The sequence below is a fragment of the Rattus norvegicus genome, chromosome 8 (assembly GCF_021556685.1).
Source record: "Rattus norvegicus strain SHRSP/BbbUtx chromosome 8, alternate assembly SHRSP_T2T, whole genome shotgun sequence".
In the NCBI taxonomy this organism is placed as follows: domain Eukaryota; kingdom Metazoa; phylum Chordata; class Mammalia; order Rodentia; family Muridae; genus Rattus; species Rattus norvegicus.
This window is the reverse complement of record NC_141541.1, coordinates 73,442,399-73,465,100: the sequence shown is the minus strand read 5'-3', so window position 1 is coordinate 73,465,100 and position 22,702 is coordinate 73,442,399. Positions and strand designations below refer to the sequence as shown.

Here is a 22,702-nt window from a genome sequence, read left to right as displayed (position 1 = left end):
TCCTAAGAGCCTTGCCCTCAGGAAGCCTCCAGTAGAATTTTAATTTAGAAAACATCAACTTCACCCATAGCACAGCTCTTTGGGTCTAAAATGCTCAAGAGACATCACTTTCCGTTCAGCACATGGATGGACACTGCTGCGGAACACTGGAAATTTTCAAAAACCCTTTCCAGGTGGACCAGGGCGCCAGCAGAGTGGGTGGGGACGGCGGTTTCTATCTTGCTTTGGAATGTCGGGGTTTGTTTTGGATGTTCTGAACATCAGGTTGGAGATACACGCAAAGCGGAGGGGTTCCTAACCAGATCAGGGTTAGAGGCAGCCCAGGACACCGTCTCCATGGTGCGCAGACCCAGACAGTTGGGAAACAAACAAAACACCATGGCAGGAGTGGACAAAGGCGAAAAACAAACAAAAGACCAAGAGATGGAAAACCCAAGGGATCGAGCATGTGGTGAGGGAGGGGGGTACTAAAGGGGCTTGGGGAGGGAGGGGGTACTAAAGGGGCTTGGGGAGGGTGTGGTCCTGTTTGCTCAGTGAAGAACTGAGTTCGACACCCCCAAGAGTTGCCATGGCAACAGGGAGGACGAGTACGGCAGACTCCATGCCAACAGAAACCTCCTGGGTTCAGCAGTGGATGGGTGCAGATGGGATGCAGGCATTTTATTAAGAAAAAACTCCTGAATTGGACTCTTTAAATCAAGTCCCCACCTCTGGCCTGGCTTGGGAGGTGATCGCTATTTAGTGGAATGAATTAATCAGAACCAACCCTGAATCACATATGCTCCTCTCTCATCCACTCAGGAAGACACTCTTAGCTCACAGGATTCTGAGCCCTTCAAAGCCAGTTTCTTACCTGTGAGAGGCCCACTTGACACCTCTCAGATAGCTGCACTCCAGACAATGACTTGTAGTTGACAGAGTTGGGGGGAGGGGGTTATCTCACAAGGCCAAGGCAGCCGGGACCCCAGTGTGAGGTGGTAGCACCTGAGTCCCCATCTGACCACTTCTGCCATCAACTACCCAGGTATTTCCCTCCACGGTGAGTAAATAAGACAGAGAGGAGGCTGCTTTCTCCTCCTGAGCCCCACCCCAGGGCTCCCAGCTTACCCAGGGCCACTGTTCTAATGGCGTCTGCCTTAAGTTTAGGGTAAGAGCTGAATGGAGATGAGTCTCCTAGGGCTTGTCTCCCTTCCTTCTGATCATCTCCAGGCACCACAAGTTACCTCCACGAGGCCACCTCCTATGACCCTCCTCCACGGCTGGCACATTCACTATACAAAACATGCACAGCGTTTCAGACCTGTAGTTGGTTAATGTTTTAATTTCTTTTAAACCAGAAGTGGGGAGCTTCAGATATAGTTCCATGGTAGGTGTTTGCCTCACACAAACAAGGCCTTGAGTTCAAAACTCCTGGAAAAACTTAAAACTGGGGCTGGAGATGGCTGAGGGGTGAAGAGCACTGGCTGCTCTGGCAGAGGGGACCTGTTGCCCTGTATACTCATGATACAGTCATACATGCAGACAAAACCCATATGCATAAAGATAAAAATTAAAAAAAAACAAAAAACAAAAAGTAATACCAGACCCGGTATCCTGCGCTGGATTTCACAGCACTCAGGAAGAAGAGGCAGGAAGATCAGAAGTTCAAGGTCATCCTTAACTATGTAGCAAGTTCGAGACCAACCTGGATTACATGACACCTTGCCTCAAAACAAACCAGAGCACCCCAATTCTCCCTCAGCTTTGCCCTGGCCCCTTGTTAGCTCAGTTCAGCTCCTTCCTCCTTTCTGCTTCTCTGAGGGCTCGAGCTCTTCGCACGTTCTCACTGTCCGAGACACGTTTCTCCCTCTCTTGGCCTATACTGACTGCTCTTTTAGGTTTCAGTTGAGTGTAGTCTCTGTGACTTGTGAGAGAGGACAATGAAGCTGTGTTGTAGTTTTAGCTACGAAATGTTCCCGTAGGCTCATGCAATCAGCTCTTGGTCCCCAGCCAACAGTGCTAGAGAACTGTAGGAGATGAGGCTTGGTCAGAAGAATATCTGGGAACATGGTACAGGCTCAGACCCCTTACCTCCAACACACACTCTGTGTGTGTGAGTGAGTGTGCGTGAGTGTATGTGTGTATGTGAGTGTGTGAGTGTATGTGAGTGCATGTGTGTATGTGTGTGAGAGTTTATGTGTGTGTGAGTGAGTGTGCGTGAGAGTGTATGTGTGTATGAGTGTGTGTGTGTATGTGAGTGCATGTATGTGTGTGAGAGTTTATGTGTGTGTGAGTGTATGTGTGTGTGACAGTGTATGTGTGTGAGTGTATGTGTGTAAGTGTGTGTGTATGTGTGTGAGTTTATATGTGTGTGTGAGTGTATGTGTGTGTGTATGAGTGTGTGTGTATTATGTGAGTGAGTGTATGTGTGTGTGAGTGTGTGGTATGTGTGTGTGTGAGAGTGTATGTGTATGAGTGTGTGTGTATGTGCGTGTGTGAGTGTATGTGTGTGAGTGAGTGTGTGTGTGTGTGTGAGTGCATGTGTGTATGTGTGTGAGTTTATGTGTGTGTGTGACAGTGTATGTGTGTGAGTGTATGTGTGTGTGTTTATATGTGTGTGTGAGTGTATGTGTGTGTGTATGAGTGTTATGTGAGTGTGTGAGTGTGTATGTGTGAGAGTGTATGTGTGTGTGAGTGTGTGTGTGTAGTGCTCACGTTTGTAAGGACAATGACTACAAGTCCTTCTTACTAGCTATCCTCGTGACACTGCAGCTCATATCCACCGTGAAGGAGGAAAACAAGGTAGTTTGTAAGCCTGAGTACAGCTTACCTGAGCCGAGGCTGCAGACAGTCATGGACAGACAACTTGGTATTTAGGAAAATATCTTTATTGGTTTTTAAACATCTCACTACTTGGTTTAAAAATCATGATAGTGGCTTCTTCACAAGCTTTACAAATCATAGGGGGAAAAATGATTTCCTCCTTCTCTATGGAAATCCCATTGCCAGTAGACAGAGTTCTTCGCCATTGAAGACTGGCAGGAAGGAGAGAATAAACAACACAGCACGAACGGCCGGGGGGCTCTGCTTTCAACTCAAGCTCAGGCTCCTTGGACAGAGGCTCGGCCTGTGGAGATCTGTGGCCCACTGAGGCAGGCCTCTGCCTTGAAGGCCATCAGGGCCCCTGAAAGCCTAGAGTGTTGTTTATCAAGGCAGCTTCGTGGGAATGAGGACCCTAGCGAGCCTATGGCTTGGACCCTTCTCCATAGCAAAACCAGACAGAGGCTGTGGATCCAGCCACTCGGTGCTCAAGGCTCACACAGCTCCCTCTCTATTTGGCTCATAGAGGCTAATTGGTCAAACAAACAACAAAGAAACAGAAACACAAACATTTGGTTCCATTTGAGCTGTAATCAGCAGTTGGTCATTTTTAGAAAAAGATGACAGAGTTGCTAGTTGTCAAATCTGCATTTTGTTATCCCGCCTGTGGCTCCTCCTCCTGTGTGGTTGAGGAGGCAGGGGAGTACAGCTGTGGCAGAGACTGTTGTTGATCTGAGAAAACTGTTAAAATGTTTTGCACCCGCAGACTAAAGCCGATGGAATTCCCAAACGGTCCCACTGATATTTTTATGAGAAACACGACTGTCCCTCTTGGGTGTCTTGAGTCAAAACAAGGCAGCCGCCTGGTGATTTATCGTTCCCGTTGCACATGTTCTGTCTTCCAGAGGCATTAACGTCAGGAGGCCTCCATCTGGGCTATTACAAACACACCGCGGACAGCTTGGACACTTTGCTTTTAAATGCAGCAGGACTTCTTCCTTTGGCCCTGGCTGGAGAGCCACCTCCCTAGACTGTTTCGGAAGAAGCAGATGGTAGGATACCCCTGAAGCCAGCAAGTGAGGGGCCAGGGTCCCCGCTGACTGGACTGTGTCTGAGCACACCAACAAGGTAATCAGTACACTTATGGCATATAAACATCGCCCTGTGCACCCCGCAACTGGTTCCCAGACTCGACCTGACTGGATGTGACATGCAGGAGGTAGAGGACGAGCGCCCATAAGGCACACGGTGAGTGGCCCCACTCCAAGCACCAGGGATCATCTCTTCAGGCGATTCCAGAAGTGCTGGAAGGCAGAGGAGTTGGTGACACTGACGATGAGCAGCAGCAGCAGATAGAGGGACATCGCGACCATGAACCAATGGCTGCACAGCCAGGAAAGCTGGCTCGAGGCCCTGCCCGGAGGGAGAGAAGGTTGGCAACTCGGGGAAAACAGTTTAAGTGTATGCATGAAGCTCTGGCTCAGAGAACACCACAGGATGGATTTCATCCTCTGTGTGAGCTGCTAAGTGAAGCTGCGTGCGGCTGAGAGAGCTGGGGCGGCTTGCCCTGGCACCGCCAACACACCTTTCAACAGAACATTTTCTAAACTCACAAAGACAGCTATGCAATGAGGTCACCCCACTCGTCCCTTTTTAGCTCCTCTAATTATTTTTTATAAATTGTTTTTTTTTCTTTAACCAAAGGTTGGATATCTAAAAAGATGCCCCAGCTCTACCCAGACGGTGACTTAGCAAAGGTCTTTTACGTATGAACAGATATAAATCTGAGCTGGGAAACCTTAAATCTTTAACTAGTGTGTGTGTGTGTGTGTGTGTGTGTGTGTGTGTGTGTGTGTGTGTGTGTGAGCATTTGTGTACAAGTGTGGAGCCAGAGGACAGCTTGTGGGAGTCGGTTTTCTTTCCACCATGTGGGTTGCAGACATTGAACTCCAGCTGTCAGGTGTGATGCTAAGTGCTCTTACCAGCCTGGGGAATCTTTTTGCTACACAGGAGGTGTTCGAAGCCTTCCAAGCATGCACGGGAAACACTCGCTAAGGAGAATCGGTTAAGAATGGGGTTTTTTCAACCAAATAGCATATAACTCCAGCTTCAGGGGATCTGATACCTTTTTCTGGCTTCACTGACACACACACGCGCGCACACACACACACTGTGGGTTTGGAGGAAGCTATACCACAGATTCCAATAATGCATTAAAATGGCTAAGTGCCAGTCCACCCTAAGGACCCTGGGCATCTTCCCTGACTTCCCAACTTCTTCCTTCAGTGTACAGCATTATGGGAAACATGCTTAGCATACGTTGGAGGCCTGAGGCTGGGGGAAAGGGATGTTGTCGACTGAGCAACCGACGTTCTAAGCAGTGGGCAGCCATCTCCTGACCCTCATGGGGGACCATCTTCTTACCTCTTGGGCTGCTTCTGGGAATACACCAGTAGGTACTTCACCCGCAGAAGCTGGTTGTTAGTGACTACAAAGTACTTAGGGGGGACATCTCCCCCTTCGCTGTGCTTGATTCGAGCTCTGCTGCGGTCGATTTCCTTGGAATCTGAGAGAAGAAGGAAGAGCATACTTTGTCAGGTGGTGTGTGGGGTTGGGGGCGGGGAACACAATAACAAAATAAGCGCATTAGGAAAAGAAATGTGTCCTGAGGCACAGGCTGAGGTATGCACCTGTGTACATAGGTGAACCCGACACAGAGAACAATGAGTCTCTGTCGGGCAGAAAGATACATGGGAAAAAGAATATGAAAATATGAGAAGAAAATAAAACCACCTAGTGGAGAAAGCAGAAGCAAACTGAAGGCCGAAATAGCAGATCAGGATCACATGCCCTGGGACCAGAGCACAGCAGGGGGCAAACTTGAGTAGGGCAGGCCGCCTACCTGCTGCCTGCCTGCCTGCCTGCCTGCCTGCCTGCCTGCCTGCCTGCCTGCCTGCCTGCCTGCCTGCCTATCTATCTATCTATCTATCTATCTACCTACCTATCTATCTACCTATCTATCTATCTATCCATCGACAAGTCTCATGTACCTGAATTAAACAGCTAACCAAGGATGACCTTAGCTAGCCTTATCTTCTGATCCCCCTGATTCTAATTCCTACGAACTAAGATTACTTACATCACCACCCCCAGCAAACTGTTTTGTTTTGCTTTTTTGTTGTGGATTTTATGTGCATGTGCTGAACCCAGGGCCTTGTACGTGCTAGGTGAGTCTGAAAGGGAGGGAGGAAGAGAGTCAGCATTCGAGCTTTGCTTTTTACCAAACATGAGCCAGGGCTCTGTGGCAGCGGAGGCTGAGCAGTCTTGTTTTGATGTTTAATGTCACCTTATGCAAACTTGCTAAGAATTACGAATGCGAGCAAGTGAGCGTCCGTCAGGCCGTCTGGTTTGGGAGGATGGTGTCAGACCTGGGCCTGTTCCTTGGGATCCAGTTGTTTCACATTAGAGGCCAGAATAGCCCGTGTCTTGAATTCTTCTCTTCTTAGTAAAGACAACAGCCCAGTTTGGAGCCCAGAATGACAGTCCTATGACTCTTCTGCCTTGGGGGAGGGTGACCCAGAGGGAGGCGCAGGGCACATGGTCTAAGGGACACCTCAGAGCAGTGGAGTTGAAGTGGCTCCTTGTTATCTGTTCCTGGAGAATCCATGTCCTCAGATGCCTGTATGGTCATCTGGGGATTCCAGCACACTCCAGTGTTCTCTGCTGACGCCAAATGCCCAGGATAGCACCAATCCTGACTCTCAGGGAGCCATGCCCTCCCCTTACACACTAGCTCTATTTGTCCTTTGCCCTTCATTTTTGTTTTCTACGTATGAATGTTTTATGTGAATGTGTGTACGTGTACCACATGACAGTCTGGTGCCCCTGAATTTGGAGTTACAGGTGGTTGTGACTTTGCACAGCACGGGTGCTGGGAACTGAGCTCAGGTCCTCTGGAAGAACAGCAAGCACTCCTGACCTGTGGCCATCTCCCCACCCTCCACCTGTCAGACCTTCCCAAAACTTTCCTTGGTCACTTAGACCCACTCAGCTGCCCCATGTCAGCCCCTTCCCCATACTCCTTGAATCCTACCTATAGTATCTGACCTTTTTCTTGTTTTTCTGTTCATTTTCTTTTGTTTTTTGAGACAAGGTCTCCCCATATAGCCCCAGCTGTCCTGGAACTTACTCTATAGACCAGGCTATCCTCGAACTCAGAGGTCTGCCAGCCTCTGCCTCCCAAGTGCTGGGCTTAAAAGTGTATCTGGTCTTTTCCTATATGTTCAATCCCCGAGAAGACATTTCTCCCCTTGAAGACCAGCCTCTGCCCTGCACTGCTCTGGACCAACCCATCTGTAAGCATGTGGTGGCCCTCCACCCGACTTCTGGGCCAGGAGCAAGAGCCTGCAGCCAGGCTGGGTCAAGCACTCACTCACCCTTCTTCTTGGTTTGGCACTTGACATCTGGATGGTCGATGACCTCACACACAGCTACACAGCTAAGGGTCTGGCCAAGGAGGCTATGCTGCCACCCACGGCCGTGAGGACTATAAATGAGGGCCAGGCTCAAGTCACTTGTGAGGTAGGTCCCCTCTCCAAACAGAGAAGTCTGGAATAGCAGACATGACAGAAAAGAAACACACCAAAGTGAATGAGAGTTGGCGTCACAAGATGGCACACGTCCTTCTTCTACAGAGCTGTAAACATAGAAAATTTCACGCTCCCCCAACCTCTTTAAGACAATAGTATCAAATAACCTCTGATGTCATCACAGGGCTTGTTACTAAACACATTCCCATCTGACAACAGTTTAACCGACTGGATTTGGACACCTAGCCTAGCACATGAGCTGTACCTTGTGGTCAAGGTTGAACGGAAAAACCAACAATGATATCAGGGTTCAAACAGACCTCAGTTTCAATTTTCCAACGGGTTACATAAATTCTCTGTCTCAGTTTCTACGTCTACAGAATGGTGGTAGGAGTTCCTCTTCCATAAACTTTAGTCAGTGATTCAAAGACAAAAGGTAGGGGTGTAGGTCAGTTGTAGGGCCCTTGTGTAAGCATTCACAGGTCCTGGGTCCTGGGTTCACTGGGTTCAATCCTCAGACACACACACACACACACACACACACACACACGCACAAAGCCTTAAGAAACAATGTGCCTGCTCAGGCAATCTGGCATGCAGGGTGGACATACCATCACAGGTGCTGCTGTTAGAATGCACAGAGAATTCCTGCTGTATCAATGCATTAAACATCGCTACACCTAGGGGTTTACTAGAGTGACCTAGTAAAGTCACACGTTACTACTTGAAAAAAATGAGTCAGGGTTGGGGATTTAGCTCAGTGGTAGAGCGCTTGCCTAGCAAGCACAAGGCCCTGGGTTCGGTCCCCAGCTCCGAAAAAAAAAGAAAAGAAAAAAAATGGGTCTTTTGAACAGAAACTAGGACTAAATGGGGGGTCTGGCAGGAATCGCTGGATGAGTTTTACTCTGTGTTGGTGTGGGTTAAGAAGACATCTAGGACTCTGCTTTCCTCCCTCCCTGTGTGTGTCTGTGTGTGTCTGTCTGTCTGTGCTTGCCATGGCCTGCATACTTAGGTAGGATAACCTGTGGGAGTTGGTTCTCCGTTCTGCCCTGTGAGTGCCAGGGATCAATCAGGTCATCAGGCTTAGTAGCAAGCCCACTTCCCCCCACCCCCCGCCCAATTAATCCTCTAAGTCCTACATGTGTTTTCAGTTCCTGAGACTCAAAATTTTGTGCCTGGCTGCTGTCAGCAGAGAGAGCGAGAGAGTCCTAGGACATTTCCACTCTCACGCTAACTTCACGGCTCCCAGTATAGGAGCAACCTCAAAGGAGCCCTTCGCTGAAAGGAACAGGAGAGGCCAGAGATTGAGTCCAAGTACCCGAGGCGCCCTAGATTCACATAAGCAGCACACGGCCCGGGTACTTGAATGAAGGTTTTAGTGTAGAAGGACTATAAACCTCAGGCAACGTCTCCAGACAAGCTGCAGGGTAGGACAGAGACCCCTGGATTCCAGTAGCTTGGCCAACAGTAAGCCCAGGGCCGACACAAACAAGCCCGTCACCCTCAGCTCAACCCACCCTCACTAATCAGATGCAGCAGGGCTGGAAGCAGCTTCTCCAGCCTCAGGGCGACATCAGCCGCAGCTGAGCCCAGGCTCCTGGAGCCAGCCCATCAAGACAAGACAGATGCTGCTCTGCCTGGCGGTGGAGGTGGGGGGTGGCATAGCACCCACTACCTCAGATGCCCTCTCCACTGGCCTACGATAGCAGCCGCTGCTTCTCCTGGTGCCTGGAAGACGAAGAAGCCATTGCCACCCTCTCCCGTGCTCAGAGCATAGTGGTCACGGGTGCCACAGAAGAGGGAAAAGACTCAAGTGGTCCGCATGGCTGTCGTGCCTGTTTAGCTGCAGGCTCTATCCTGCCATCTTCCTCCTACTCCTTCCTAGGAGGCAGAATATGTGTCAGAAGAAAGAGGGTGGCTGACACAGTTTTGACGCATAAAAGCGAGAGGAAAGCAGTTCTGTGGGAGAACCTCCTCCTGGTGGATCTTGGTGCACCCAGCGATTTCTCAGGGGCGACAGAGGCTCAACAATGCTTATGGTCAAATGGGATGTTGTGTTAAAGTGTGGGTTGTCACTGGGCTATTTAAGTGAGGCTCCACATTTCCAACGAGGTGCTCCTGGGTAATCCTTAGGCTGCTGTCCCAGGGTCCACACCGTGTGACTAGGGCCAGTCACGTGTTAAGACCACTGGAGAGTTGAAGTGTGCTAATGGGTCCCACCCCCACAGTATCTCAATTTCTTGGTCTGGGATGCAGTTGGCACTGGAATTGCCATCTGTTTTTGTAGCCCAGGCTAACATCAATAGCCTACGAAGCCCAGGATGACCTTGTACTTGAGAGCCTCCTGCCTCTACTTCCCCAGTGTTAGGTCACCACCACGTCCAGCTTACACAGGTGCTGGGAATTGAACTCAGAGCCTAGTGCATTGCAAGTAAATGTTCTTCCAACCGGGCTACATCCTGAGCCCTCTGGGCACCAATATTTTTGTTTTCTTTTCTTTTTTTTTTTTTTTTTTTCCGGAGCTGGGGACCGAACCCAGGGCCTTGCGCTCACTAGACAAGCGCTCTACCACTGAGCTAAATCCCCAACCCCTGTTTTCTTTATTTTAAACTTTTTATTTATTTGTATGTGTGTCTGCTTGTCCATATGGCCACCATGTTTGGGCAGTACCCACAGAGGCCAGAAGAGGGTGCTGGATCTTCCGGGATTAGAGCTACAGGCAACTGTGAGGCCACCCAGTGTTGATGCTGGGAACTGAACCCAGAACCTATGCAAGAGCAGCAAGCACTCTTAGCCCCTGACACTTCTCCAGCCCCAGCACTGGGGTTTTTAAAATTTCTCAAGGGATCTAAATGTAGAGCTCTGGTTGGGGATCACGGATGCTTCTCCATGCATAGCCATCAGAGGCTCTCCCCGGGATTCTGAAGGTCAGCAGTGGCCTGAGAGGCCACACTTACCCAGGTGGCCAGATGACAGCGCCGCTGGTCTGCAGGTCCGCCTGGTACAGGTCCCCCTGGTGCTGCGGCCTTGGTAAACCTACCATGTACTGTCCACCAGCAGTCCCTAGCTAGGACCCAGCACCCCCTCCCGTGCTCCTCAGCAGGGTGCCCCAGGCTCACCTTGTTCAGGTGACAATGCAGGCCGTTGTGAATGATGGAATGGAAGTTCTCTAGGCGGCTGCCATGGAAGGCATAGATCAGGTCTCGCCCTCCTTTGGTCTCATAGAATCTGGCATTGGCCGGGTCAAAGTACTCAATTTCAAAAAGGAAATCTGGGATGGGGACAGGTGTGTGAGGTGCACCGGTCAGCTGCTGGATCTTTTCAAACTTGAAAACATGATGAAAGGGAAACACAGAGTCACTCACAGCTTTATTTCGGACAGTGGTAAAGTGTGCTTCGAAAGTGCCCTCCCAACAGCCAGCATGCTAGCACAGGCCTACACACCGTCCCCCATTCGGGAGGTAGAGGCAGGAAGATCATGAGTTCAAGGTCATACTCAGCTATCAAGTTCAAGGCCAGCCTGGCACTATAGGTGTGTACCACCACGCCCAGCTAAAATGTCCTTTTGTGAAGTGAAAATACACGGGAAAGATCCTGACTTGAGCAAAATAAAAAACTGACATTCCTGTGCTCTAACACACCCACACACATGTTAAAAATTGTATTTATTACTATTTATGTGTTTATGTGTGTGCCTGTTTATCTGTATATGCACCACCTGCACGCAGGTGCCCATCAGGGCCGGAAGAAGGCGTGAGATCCCCGAGACCTGGAGTTAAGGACAGCAGCACAATGCATGCGGATGCAGGGAACTGAGCCCAGGTCTTCTGCAAGGACAGCAGCACTCTTAGCCACTGAACCATCTCTCCAACCCCACCCAGACACCACCCTGCAATTCAAATTGGTTCATCACCAAAAGTCAAGGAGCCACCATCACAGCTGCTGTAGCTGCGATACCCAGCATCTAACAGGACCTTGATCCCAGATGAGAACGAAGAAATCGTTGCATCTCAATTAACAAAGGAAGTCACCCAGATCATTCTGGAGTACAGACTCCCTCTCCATGCCCACCTGCCATTTCTTACCATCTAGCAGTACTGGATGTCCCTGTGATACCAGGACCCCTGGAATGAAAATCTGTGACATTTAGATGCTTGTAAAATTGAATTCTTAGAGCTGGACCTGGTGGCACATCCCTGTGATCCCAGGAATCTGAGGCAGGAGGACTGCCATGACTTTACAGTCACCATAAGCTATGCATTGAAATTTTGTCTCAAAAACCAAAAGCAGGGGGTTGGAGAGGTGGCTCAGAGGTTTCATACTTGCTGTTCTTGAAGAGGACAGGGTTCAGTTCCCAGCATCCACATGTCAGCTTATAACCATCTGTAACTATAGTTCCAGGGGACCTGACTCCCTCTGCTGGTCTCCTCAGGTACCGGGCATGGATGTGACAAACTTACATACATGCGGGAAAAACACTCATACAACTAAAATAAAAATAAATACATCTTTAAAAATAAAAACAGTCAGGGCTGGAGAGATGGCTCAGCTGTTAAGAGCACTGACTGCTCTTCCAAAGGTCCTGAGTTCAATTCCCAGCAACCACATGGTGGCTCACAACTATCTGTAATGGGATCTGATGCCCTCTTCTGGTGTGTCTGAGAACAGTGACAGTGTTATCACATATATTTTAAAAAAAAAAAAAAAAAAGAATAAATCTTTAAAAAAAAAAAAAAAAAAAAAACCAGGGGTTGGGGATTTACCTCAGTGGTAGAGCGTTTGCCTAGCAAGCGCAAGGCCCTGGGTTCGGTCCCCAGCTCTGAAAAAAAGAACCAAAAAAAAAAAAAAAAAAAAAAAAAAAAGAAGCACATGCACTACTGGATTCGGTGAAGTTAGAAGCCTGATGTTTTCCTGTACAAGGTATTTTTTTTTTGCATTAAATCCTGGGGTCCATTCCACAATTCCTTATTTTTGACCACTGTTGCCTTTAGTAATGTGAAAATGTGGTTCTTTTTATGCAGCTGCACATATTTCTCTTTGTATAACTTAATGTGTCAAATAAATGAGTTCATCTAAAAAAAATTTTTTTAGCTTTTTAAGTTGAAGGCCAACAAGATGGCTTAGTGTGGGAAAAGGTGCTGGCCACCAAGCCTGACAACTTGAGCTCAATTCCAGGACCTGCACCATAGAAGAACAAACTATCCCCTGACCTCTACGCGTATACACCCCCAGTGGAAAAACATTGTATTTTAAAATTCAATGCTTATTTAAAATTGCTTAGCTCAGTAGCAGCACAGATAACCATCCCGTTGTTGCCATTCAGAGGACAGAACACCACACCAGGAGCCACATGATCTAGTCTGGACCTTGTCCCAGCCTGTCCCTGTGAACTCCCAGCCCGACAAGGAGGCCTATATTACAGGACATCTGGCTTCTGCCAGAAACTGTGCTGGGGTAACACCCTTTCTGTCATTGCCTCTTAGAGGTGACTACGGCCTTACCTTACCAAGGGGACTCAGCCAGTGACTAGAATAGGATTTGAACCCTAAAACTGAAGGATCCTACCACTATGTGGGATAATTTTCTGTTTAACAGCTGGACTAAGCCACTTCCTCACCTCTCCTCGCTCATCCCCTCTCTGTCCTTTTTCCCCTCCTCCCCTCCAGTGCTCAGGATAGAACTCAAGACCTTGTGTATGGTAAGCAAGTGTTCTGCCATCGAGAGACACTCCTAAGGCATGGACAGGCCCTCCCCTTATCAGAAATAACTGCAAAAAGTACACTTGCCCAACTGAAGTACACCACAGTTATCGAAATTTATAGGTGAGGAGACCCATGCCGAACTGCTCCGTGCAACCCGTCACACGGAAGCTCCTGGGCTCATACAATGAGAATCTCTGAAAGTGACACCCATGAATCTGAAATTTCAACCAGCTGCCCATGGGTAGGTCTCAGAGCCACTGAACTGGTGCTGCTGTCTCAAAGAGCCAAGCTTGGGAACCTGTGACCCTATACCCCAAAGTCTCACCTCGGCCTTCTCTGCACTGTGGATTGTCAGGATCTTGGAGGATAGAATCCAGCTCACCAGGTCCCAGGTCTGTTTGTCTGTGTCCCTGGAGGACTGCAGAAGTTCCTTCAAGTTAGGTAACCTGCCAGTGTCCGCAAGCTGAAAACAACGAACCTCCATTAGCAAGAATCCCAGATAAAAATAGTGATTGGACGCCCTCTAGTGGTGAGGTGGGAAACTTCACTCCTAACCAGAGTAATTTTCCAAGGGGTAGTCTCCTCCCTAAATAATACCAAACCCTGAACATTTTCAATCCTAAAAGGTAATGCTCTGTTTCATTCACTTGGTACAAAACATGGTTTACCATGATGCAGGTTTTGCTCTCTGTCCTGTTACAACTTATACGTTGAGCTGCAAGAATGTTACTGCGTGGGATGGCTTGAGGCTGCAGGAATTACTGAATGAGTGGTCTCGGTACTTTTCCCCCTCATGAGCACTAGGGGTTGGTGCTATTCTTACTTCTTGCCTCCTACATCCTGCTTCTTCCACAACTAGTCCCCATCCAGAAAGGAGATCCTTTTTACTGAGCATCTACTCAGTGCCAGGCCCTGTACTTCTGGGAGGCATGGAGAGGGGAATCTTGGTAGAATGGAGAAGGAAGCAAAGTAATTCTTATTTAAAATGATCACCACCGACTTGTGAGAAGGCTCAGCAGGCAAAGGCACTTGTTGCCAAGCCTGACAACCTGAGTCCCATCCTCAGGACATCCATGGTGGAAGGAGAGAGCTGGCTCCCACTTCTCCATACTCTACTCTGACGAGAGATCCAGCTGCAAAGATGGCTGGGGGTGGGTGGGGGTGGGGCATGAATGGTGGGCAGAGCTGAGAGCTTGGGACTGGGAGACAGGAAGTCTAGATAACCAGCAAAGAATGAGCAGGGTGAGAGCCCCAGTGAGTCAGAAGGAGGCAGCTCAGCCTCCTGGCTTTGAGTGACAGGGGATGCTTTAGCACCAGCTCCTGGATCAGAGGCCCAGGAATCTGTCTGCAGATGACCACAGGTGACACTCATCACTAGGCAAAACTGAAGCTGCTCAGATGCAGGTGACAGTTGCTGCTGTTCTGACAGGTGCAGCAGGTGAGAAAACACCTGGAAAAAGTAATTGTCTAGGAAAGTGCCAGAGGGGATGAGGGAATGTGGGACAGTGTTGCACAGTCAATGAACCAAAGGGTTTTACCTCAGGGACTAAGCAATGTCACCTGCAACAGTGAGGGGAGGAACAGCGGCATGGAGGGCGGCCAGGCAAAGCTAGGCAATTCCATACCGGAGTGCCAGGCCTAACACACACCTACAACACTACAATCTAGACTTACCTGCAATGGAACAAGGGGAGGGGGTAGAAAGTGGATGGGGTGGGCATGGTGGTAAGTGTCTTCATCCCAGCATTTCTCAATGAAAGAAAGGGAGGTGGATGGGGAGGGGGAAAGCGATGAAAGACTAGGAGAAGTAAGAAGGAGACTACAGGGCTGGAGTGATGTCTCAGCGGTCAAGAGCACTGACTGCTCTTCTAGTAGTCCTGAGTCCAATTCCCAGCAAGCACATGGTGGTTTACAACCATCTCTAGTGGGATCTGATGCCCTCTTCTGGCATGCAAGCATACATGCAGATAAAGCACTTATATACACAAAATAAATAAATCTTAAAATAACTACAGGGTGGTTCCAGGTACAGGCAGCTCTTTAGAAATGCCCTCTTTGGTCTAGTTGTGGACATCACTGATCCTCAGGCAACAGGATGTGAATCACCTTATGGCTGTTACTTCTAGGTGACACTCCTAATGACCCAAGCTCCATCCCTGAGACCCACATGGTGGAAGGAGAGAACCAACTTCTGCCTGTTTTCCATCCACTGACCTTTGAACATGCACTACACACATGCGCACACACACACACACATACACATATACACATACACACACATACACATATGTACACAAACCCACTACACACACAAACATACATACATACACACATACGTACATATACATACATACACACATATACACATACACACATACATATACATACATATACACATACACACATATACACATATATATACATACACACATACATACACAAACACATACATACACATACACACACATACACACATACATACACACATACATACACACACACATACACACACACACATACACACGTAAACAAACAACCTAATACCAGGCCAGGGATGTAACTCAGTTGTTGCATTGTGATCGTCCAGCATGCATGAAGCCCTGGGCTGGATCCCCAGCACTGATTAAACCATCATCCTAATCACCAACCAGTCTACTGCTCACCAGTTACTCACTATGATGGTTGGTAGGAAGTGGTTGGTACCTTGAATTTGATCCCCAACACTGAAAGGTGCAGTTAACCTGAAAGACTAAGAACCACACTGAAAATTATCAAGTCTTAGGGGCTGGAGAGATGGCTCAGTGGTTAAGAGCACTGCCTGCTCTTTCAGAGGTCCTGAGTTCAATTCCCAGGAACCACATGGTGGCTCACAACCATCTATAATGGAATCTGATGCCCTCTTCTGGTGTGTCTGAAGACAGCCACAATGTGCTCATATTAATAAAATAAATAAATCTTTAAAAAAAAAAAACAACCTTAGAATGTGATTTGGCAAAAAAAAAAAAAAAAAAAAAAAAAATCAAGGATTGACCTAAAGGATTTTTATTAGACAAGACCTAATTTCCTCCCTACACAGCACCTGAATACTTGCTATATGTGATCTACAAACAAGAGGAATAAGTCCAAGTCCAGGGCTATACTGAATGGTTAAACCGTATGCTGTAAGGATGACACCCTGACACCCGAGCTGTTTGTTTCACAGCTGCCTGGTGACTTCAGTGTCAGACGAGATGGCGAGATCTGTCCCAGCAAACGTCAACAGTCAGTCTCTAATCTGGAAATAAGCAGCAGCGGCCTTCCCCACATGCCTTTGAGCCAACAATCCCAGGTCTCAAGAGCTTACCTCAAGAAGACAGTGAGAAATGTGGACAGTTATTAATGTAGCAAGGTGTTTTACTGTGGCATTATTTGCGAGAGCCATTTAAAGTTATGAAAGAAGCAGACCCAGTAGTGCGCGCCTGTGGAGCCAGTACTCAGAAGTCTGAGGCAGGAGGATTCCAAATTCCAGGCCAGTCTAGGTTTAAAAAATACAACGGTACAAACTGGGCAGCTCAGCCGAGGGCAGCTCAGTCGAGGGCATCACATTAAAGGGGCAGAGGGTTGGGGTGGGGCCTGGGGTCATAGCTAGTGGGGAGTGTTTGCTATGCAAGCATAAGTTCCGGGATTGGAATCCCTAAAATCCCTGCCAAAAAGCTGACAGGTGTGGAAGCCAGCGATAATCCCGGCACTCAGGCTAGCTAGACCAGCCCGAGCTAGCAAGCTCCAGCTCGGGTGAGACATTCTGCCTCCATAAATAGACGGAGATGTAGGAAAACCCCAGATATCAGCTTCAGGTCTCCACACCAACTCCAGCACACACGGGAGCACACCAAACATGCGCACACGCGAGTCCACACACACAGGCGAATGCACACACACAAAACACATGCAAAATAAATAATTAAAATACCCTCACGGTAGGGGGCTGACTGCTGCAAGTGGGGCGCAGAACAAGAAAAACTTTCTCGTGAGTCTTAAAGGAGCAGTTTCCTGGACACGGTGCAGCCATGGTATCAGGGGACCCAGGACAGCAGCAAGCTTCTACAAGGTTTCCGTTTGGTTTTGTTTTTAAATAATGTGTTTTAATTAATTAGTTAATTTTTCTGAGACAGAGTCTAACTGGCTAGCCTGGAACTTGTGATATAGAACCAGTTGTCTTTGAATCCACAGAGGTCAGCCTGCTTTGCCTCCGACAGAGAGAGAGAGAGAGAGAGAGAGAGAGTGCATGTGTGTCACAGTGACTGTGGAGGTCAGAGGACAACTTTCAGGAGTTGGTTCTCTCCTGCCACTTCGACTTCCAGGGATCAAATCCAAGTCCTCAGTCCGTGCAGCAAGCACTTTTACCCACAGAGCCCCAAGGAGCTGCTGACTGGGGCACTGGTGTTGATTCAGGTCCCAAACATCCTGAGCAGAGCTAAGCCCTGGAGTAGTTCAGAGAAGCCACCACCAGTCACCTCCTACCCCCACAAGGGTCTGTGGCCTAACAGAAAACCAGGGTGTAGTATTTTCTACAGGAAGAAAACAAAGAAAAGCTAAGCAGTCATTGACAGCCAGTGTCAAGGTCTGCTGTCAAATGACAATGTAAGTCTGGAGATAAAAGTCAAAGGGCTAGGAAATCTCAAGAGGGCTAAGAGATTCTTGGCCCGGATAAGGGCTTGTGTAATGTGCCAAGGAACAAGGTCAGAGACTCTAAGTCTGGGCAGTCAGCATAGACTCAATCAGATGCCTCCCAGGTCAGGCCCAGAGAACACAAAGAATTCTCAGTGTTAAAAAAAAAAAAAAAAATCAAAGAACTGACTGGGTAGAAATGTCCTCAAAACAAGGCATCTAAGATCACTGAGGGCTTTGGGGACAGTGGCAGGATAAGACCAGACCATACCTAACTGCCAGGGACTTGGTTCATCAAAGGGGTTCTCTAGCAATAGTCAATAAAGTAGTTTAGACCAGGGCACTGACTGTTCAGAGCTGCGGCACTTTAGTACCACCTAGGCATGTGGAGAAAGGAACTGGGAATGGTCCGAAGTGGCGAATGCTCACATCAGCTCCCCAATTTATAAAAGCAGCTTCCCAAGTTTCCTTCTTCAGCCACAAAATGATCTAACAAGTGAGATCCAGACTGGACTTGACCTTCTTTGAAAGTTAGCCTTTGAAGTCACTTGGGCTACAGACATCTGCTGTCACAATGCATGTTTTGTGTTTCAAGTCCCTCACACCACAAACTCAAGAAAGTGAACGAGAGCTCTGCAAAAGAAACCATGAGGGAAGTCAGTTGGCCTGTTTCCTCCCACTTCCTGAACCCAGACCTGCAGAGGCAGTGTGGTCACGACCCGAGGTATCCTCAGTGCATGGCTAGGATGGTAAGGACCAGGTGGAGTCAGATGGCTCGCCTTTGCTGCTTGACCTCCAAGGAATGAAAGCAAAGAGGGAACCCAGGGCGGTGGGAGATATGCAGTGTCCATTCTGAACAGTCTTTCATCAGATAACATGGTTGGTTAATTAGCTGACTTCCTAACATGGAAAACCTTATGCGTTCGTGGCACAGACTTAACCTGGTGATGATGAATTACCTCTGATTATACACTGTCGGGGCAGGGGGTGGGGGGAGATCCTGGTATTTCGTGGTAGAGTTTTGTGTTTTTTAAAACAATGTTCTTTTGGGGTTGGGGATTTAGCTCAGTGGTAGAGCGCTTGCCTAGGAAGCGCAAGGCCCTGGGTTCGGTCCCCAGCTCCGAAAAAAAGAACCAAAAAACAAACAAACAAACAAACAAAAACAATGTTCTTTTAATGCAAATGGGTGGTTTGCCTGGATGTATGCCTGTGTACCATGTGTATACCTGGTGCTGGCAGAGACCAGAAGAGAGTCTTAGACCCCCCCTGGAACTAGCACCATGTTTGTGCCAGGAATTGAACCTGTGTCCTCTGGAAGGGCAGCCAGTGCTCGTAACTTCTGTGCCATCTCCCAAGGCCTGGATTTTTGCATTTATACTCGGGAATGGAATTGCTTGATAATTTCCTTTTCTTGTATTACCGTTATGAGACTTAATACCAAGGATATTCCAACCTTTTTCTTTCCTGCTTTCCTGTTTTGTTCAAGATAGTTTTATGTAATCCAGGCTGCACAGAAGAAGTTGAGGCTGACCTTGAACTATTACTGATCCCACTGTTTCCCCCTTCCAGAGGCCGGGATTACAGATGTCTGCTGACCGCCATATCTAACTACATTTTCAATATTTTGGAAGAATTTCTATGAAACTAATTATGCATTACTCCCATATTTGAAATAGAACTTGTCGATGAAGCAGGTAGGCTCAAAGGTTTGCTTGCCTGGTTTTTTTGTTTGTTTGTTTGTTTTTGTAGCCCAGGCTAGCCTCAAATTTGTGCGTCTGCCCCCATCATTCTGAGTGTTGAGATTGTGGGTGTACACCACCACTACTGGTGACTCTATTTCCTCCACTGAGTCAATGTTTGGCAAGCTATATCTTTCCAGATAATTCCAAATATTTGGATTACAAGGACAGCTGACATCTGGAATACTGACCCTAACTCTTAAAGAAACTCTATGTCTTATATAGGTCATGTGTCCCGCTGAAACCTGTAATCTTTATATAAGAATTGTTGGTTTGTAACTTCATCTGAAGGGCAAAGTCTAGCTAGTTGCAAAGGAAGGGACGACTTCCTATCTAGGCAGAACAGCTGGTTCAGATCAACGCCCCTTTAGGGCCACACTTGAGCGTTTTGTGGAGGACTCTGTAGCTATTCCTCACATCGCTCCTGGGAGTCAGTCACTGACAAAAGGAAGCGGCCACCAAGTGACTTGGCAGTGTGTCTACACGAGGTTGTTTAGGAGTGTTCTTGCTGATAGGAAGCTTCCCCAAGGCCAAGGTGGGTGGGAAGTCCAGGGAATTGGCGTGTTTTCTAACACGAGTGGAGCTGCTCCTGCCTGCCTTTCCACAGGGCCACTTGGCCCAGGATGCAGCGAGCAACGGTGGATCAGGACGAACTCACCAGGGCCTCGAAGTCCTTACAGTCGTGGCGGGCGTAGGAGGCGGGGAAGGGCCGCAGCACCGAGTCCCGCTTGTAGCTCTGCAGCGCTGAGGCGAAGAGGCTGCAGCGGAGGTCCGCGGCCAGCACGTCGCGGCTCACCGACTCCCTGGCTGCCGCCCTGTTGGAGAGCTGCATCCCGGGCTCGTAGCGCGTGGTCGGGAGGAGGCAAGGAGGGGCAGTGCGGGGCCTGGGCCCGGGGGACCTTGGACGGTCTGCTGCCAGGTTTCCCAGCCCGGGGGTGGAGCTAAGCAAAGGGGCGACAAATTAACAGTGATGAGAAACGCGCTGGCGAGCGTCCTCTGCAGGACACTGGGCTCGGTCGCTCAGTACGGGAAACACGGGATCTGGGAGAGCCGCCTCTGGTGCCCCGCCAGTCCCAGGGTCCCGGGTCTAGAGGAGTGGCTATTGCACCGGGCTAGGGTAATATCCTGGGGACCCCGGCCTGCCCGCCCCACACTGTCTGCAGCCACGGCCTACCTCCGGGCCCGCCGCTCCGCCCACCGGGCCCAGGCCCGCCCCTTCCCGCGCCCTAGCTCCGCTCGCGCCGGCCCACACGTCCCCGAGGATTCCAGCTGCCCAGGGTGCGGGCCAAAGGTACCCGTGCCGCTGCTAATCATCCTCGCCACAGCCCTAGGAGGAAACCGATCCGGGATCCGCCCCGGGGAATTGTCTTTGTCCTGGCTGTTCCGGTTGAGTCTGCTTTTCTCACCTTGGGAATTACCACCTGTTGAATAAGTCGGTTTCCTCTGGAGCTGACACGTTGCACAAAAGGAGCCACTTGACACCCAGGGAAAACTGAGGGTCGGAGTGACACAATACTTCCTCAAGACATTGTAGCTGACCCAAAGTCCTTTCTCTCTACCTTACAGCCTCCGGAATTCTCTGAATTGCTCAAATGTCTGACCTCAGATTTCCCAGGATCCTCCTCCTTCGAAGGCCTCTAACAGGAAGTCGGGAAAACATGTACTGAGAGAACAATGACCTAACCCTGCGGAAGGGAAAAGACCTGACCCCAAGATGACTCAGCGACTGGACAACCGGATGGGTAAAGGCACTTGCTGTCAGTCCTCACGACCTGAGCTCGATCCCGGGATCCCACATGTTAGGAGCTAACGGATTCCAGCAGTTTGTCCTATAACTTCCACACATGCCCAAGGCTCAAGTGTGCCCATATGTGAATGTACACAAAATAAATAAATGTAAGAACAGATTCCCTTTACTTCTTCCTCCTCAAGACCTCACTAGGTATTTGGCCTACTGATCACAGAACTCTAAGCCTGTGGTAAATTGTTAGACCAAAAGGCCCCCCTTTAAAAACCTCACATATGACACACTTTTAGTCCCAGCAGAGGCAGGCAGATCTCTGAGTTCAAGTCCCGACTGGTCTACAGATCAAGTTCCAGGACAGCCAAGGCTACACAGAGAAACCCTGTCTCAAAAAAACGAAAACAAAAATCCCAAAACAAAACAAACTTCACCAAAAAAAAAAAAAAATTAAGAAATAAATCTTTAAAATTTATTCATCCAGTACTCAAGAGGCAGAGACAGGTTGATCTCTGTGGGTTTGAGGCCAGCCTGATCTACAGAGCAAATTCTAGGACAGCCAGGGCTACCCTATGTTGAAAAACAAACAAATAAAAAAGATAATAATAAAATTTAAATTTAAAAGATTCCCTCCTGGTCTTTGACTCTCCATATCTTTGCCGTGTTGTTTCTCTTTATAAACTTTTGCATTGATGCTACTTGAAGTTCATTGGGCTTCCTGGAAACCTAGAAGACTTATTTTTGTCGCCGTTTGTTTGTTTGTTTGTTTGTTTTTGTGCTGGAAGTAAAGGCATTCTCCATGCCACAGTGCCACAACAACTGGCAATAACGACAACAAAATGTATGGAATCTTCCCTTATTTTCTCTGTGGTCTTACTCTGTAGCCCATGCTGACCTCAGACAAAACAACACAGTTTCTTTCTTCGGTGATATGCTGTATTTGATGTGACATTCTCCTTTGGCAGTCCTGCCCTCCTTTAATCATACTCTTTTGGCTCCTTATTCATAAGAGTGACCTCTGCGCACTCTGCAGTCAGTCCTGCTACCCCTTCTGTTTGCTCTTCACAGAGAGTCCTATTCTGCTTCTGTGCCCTCATTTCTGTTGTTCTAGAGAAAGGGCATTTTAGAGGATAGACTATTGCTTGTCCTCCCATTTCTGGGGTGTGTTATTACTGTCTGCTTGTTTGTTTATTTAGTAATGTCAGTAGAGGGAATCGAGTCCATCTCATCCCTTCAGAGCCTCTGAAGTTGCCACTCTTATCACCCAGAAAGGGGTACATCCACAGTGACTGCAGGGGTATGCTCACCATGACTGCAGGGAGTATACCCACAGTAATGGCATAACAGTGGGGGTTTCTTGTTTGGTTGGTTAGTTGGTTGTTATTTGGTTGGTTTTTGGTTGGTTTTGGTTTATTGTTGCTTAGAAAAGTTCTCACTATATAGCCCTGATTGGGTTGGACCTTACCATGTAGATCAGGCTGTTCA

At 48.5% G+C, this 22,702-nt stretch overlaps 1 protein-coding gene and 1 long non-coding RNA gene across 5 annotated transcripts; one reads left to right on the top strand and one right to left on the bottom strand.

Annotated features, from left to right (window-relative positions):
* Positions 1-2,849: 2,849 nt before the first annotated feature.
* Parp16 (poly (ADP-ribose) polymerase family, member 16) lies at positions 2,850-21,054 on the bottom strand. Of its 4 annotated transcripts, none has more exon segments than NM_001436511.1 (7): positions 2,852-4,212; positions 5,224-5,365; positions 7,236-7,407; positions 10,508-10,714; positions 13,416-13,553; positions 20,135-20,417; positions 20,883-21,054. In NM_001436511.1, coding segments are annotated over 6 exon segments (969 nt in total). In that variant the 5' UTR covers positions 20,309-20,417; positions 20,883-21,054; the 3' UTR covers positions 2,852-4,076.
* Positions 20,698-21,383, top strand: LOC134480196 (uncharacterized). The gene is made up of 2 exons (XR_015627786.1): positions 20,698-20,862; positions 21,043-21,383. It is a non-coding gene; the product is annotated as an uncharacterized LOC134480196 (long non-coding RNA).
* Positions 21,384-22,702: the final 1,319 nt, after the last annotated feature.

Coding starts and splice junctions, on each gene's coding strand:
- Parp16 (XM_087562091.1), bottom strand. CDS start 20,308: ATGCAGCTCTCCAACAGGGCGGCAGCCAGGGAGTCGGTGAGCCGCGAC. Junction 13,554..20,134: donor GTAAGGACTTCGAGGCCCTG/GTGAGTTCGTCC, acceptor CGTTGTTTTCAG/CTTGCGGACACTGGCAGGTT. Junction 7,408..10,507: donor TGCATTGTCACCTGAACAAG/GTGAGCCTGGGG, acceptor CTGCTATTCCAG/ACTTCTCTGTTTGGAGAGGG.